Raw genomic sequence first — 1,900 nt, 5'->3', positions numbered from 1 at the left:
AAAAAAATTTATATTTTGTTTTTCCTTACTAAGAAGACCATGAAAAATTTTGTATTGTCCCTTTCAAAAAATGCCTCGAGATACTAGTAAGACTATAGATTGCCAAATAAAAATGGTATAGGTCTAGGTTGTCAATTCTAAGCCGCCCCCACCCATTGACCTAAAGCTCCCATAATGGCCGGAATTATTTTTACGGATATCTTATATTCAAAAATATAATTATTACATTTTGTTCTTGATTCTCTTATTAATTTTTTTTTAAACTCTATGTTTGAAAATTTTTTAACTCTATATATGAGAAAAACCTTAAATTTGTATTTGTATAAATTTGAATCAAATATAATATAAATTTATATTAAATTTTATTCAAATTTATATAAATCTATATTTAAAATTTAAAATCAAGGCGATCTTATCTTAAAACTATTCAAGTTCTTCTATTTAGTGTCATCTTTTAAATATTCAAAAATAATCTTATATAAAATATATTTTGATTTATTTAAAGAATAAACACTTAAGGGTACAACCATAAAACAAACATTACAATTCATGTTTAACTAATTAAAAAATAGGGAAGTAGTTTTTTTCCTCTTTAACATTTTTGTCAGTTTCCAAAATGTCCTTATATTATTTAATTTTTATATTTTTTATAATTTTTTTTAACAAAAAACCATGAATCATGCACACGGTGCGGGCTCATGATTGGTATATTTTTAATTTCTTTAATTAATTTTCGAAGATCAAACTCTAGGTGTCTAATGGAGAAGATTCGAACACTAAACTTAACGGTGAAGTGACACCTGTCCCACGCACGAGGTGGGTCCCAGGAGACACGGCATCTACGAGGTCCAGCGCCCCAAAAGTGGCAATGCCGCAGCTGGCGCTAACCCGTCTCTGTATTTGACCTATTTATTCTAGCCCCAACCTCTCCCTCTCTCTCTCATCCCATGAGCTCTGAATCATAATTGAGAGCGAGAGAAGGCGAGGATGGCCTCGGGAGCTGCAGACGGCCTGCTCAGGTGTGTATTCGAGGGCTGCATCTCCGGCGTCGACACCGCCGTCGACCGCCGCCCCTACCACCGCAACTGCGGTTGCGCCCTCCACAAGTCCCGCCGCGGCGCCAAATGCCCGCACTCGCTTTCCCGCTCCCCCAACGTATCCTACCCGATCCGACGGGCCTGGAGCGAGGGTTGCCTCGCCCTCGCCGCTTCCGCCCACTCCTCGCCCTCTTCCTCCCCCGCCGCGCCGTTCGAGCTGCGTAAATCTAATTATCCGGCGACTTTGGCTGACGACGATGAGGAACCGGATCGATCCTGCGTTTCATGAGGTTTAATTTTATGTTTTTTTCTACGATCGGTATCTAAGTCAATGAGGTTGCAGTGATTTTTTTTCAAATTTTAAATTATGATGTTGATTGAATGCTTTCCTGTTGAATGATGCATTCTCAGTTTGGTCCAATTGATCAAAAAAACGGCTGTGGCTGGTCAAACTGGTTGTTGATTTACATAAGATGATGTAAAATTTAAGAAGGATAGGCAGATCTGTTTTTGACTTTTGTACATTTTTTTTCTTTGTTTGATCTGTGATTCTGATCTCGTACACATCTTTTTGTTTTTTTTTTTGTTTTTTTTCTTCCTTTTCCTCCTCTCCTAATTCGTAAAATATAGTAAGAATTTGGAATTTAAGAGGTTGATAATTTTAGTCATTTTTGTCTTTGAATTTTAACAGAGTGGAATTCAAGGTTCTCTTGTTTCAAATTTCTCTTGGATTAGATCTGATGAACGAGCCCTAAAAACATGTAAACATTAAACATGTTAACATTTAACTTTTGCATCTTTTATGGATTCTCTTTTTAACTAGCTACTAATTAATTCATAATTACTTAAAAGTAAATTAAGAC

At 36.2% G+C, this 1,900-nt stretch overlaps 1 protein-coding gene across 1 annotated transcript; it reads left to right on the top strand.

The window, feature by feature from the left end:
* Nucleotides 1-870: 870 nt before the first annotated feature.
* Nucleotides 871-1,561, top strand: LOC131157903 (uncharacterized). Its single transcript, XM_058112360.1, has one exon. It carries the CDS (start codon nt 988-990, stop codon nt 1,324-1,326), a length of 339 nt encoding a protein of 112 aa, XP_057968343.1. The 5' UTR covers nt 871-987; the 3' UTR covers nt 1,327-1,561.
* Nucleotides 1,562-1,900: the final 339 nt, after the last annotated feature.

Source organism: Malania oleifera, chromosome 6 (genome assembly GCF_029873635.1).
Source record: "Malania oleifera isolate guangnan ecotype guangnan chromosome 6, ASM2987363v1, whole genome shotgun sequence".
Taxonomy (NCBI): Eukaryota; Viridiplantae; Streptophyta; class Magnoliopsida; order Santalales; family Ximeniaceae; genus Malania; species Malania oleifera.
The sequence above is the reverse complement of the archived record's forward strand: the minus strand, read 5'-3'. Positions and strand labels throughout refer to the sequence as shown.

Coding starts and splice junctions, on each gene's coding strand:
- LOC131157903 (XM_058112360.1), top strand. CDS start 988: ATGGCCTCGGGAGCTGCAGACGGCCTGCTCAGGTGTGTATTCGAGGGC.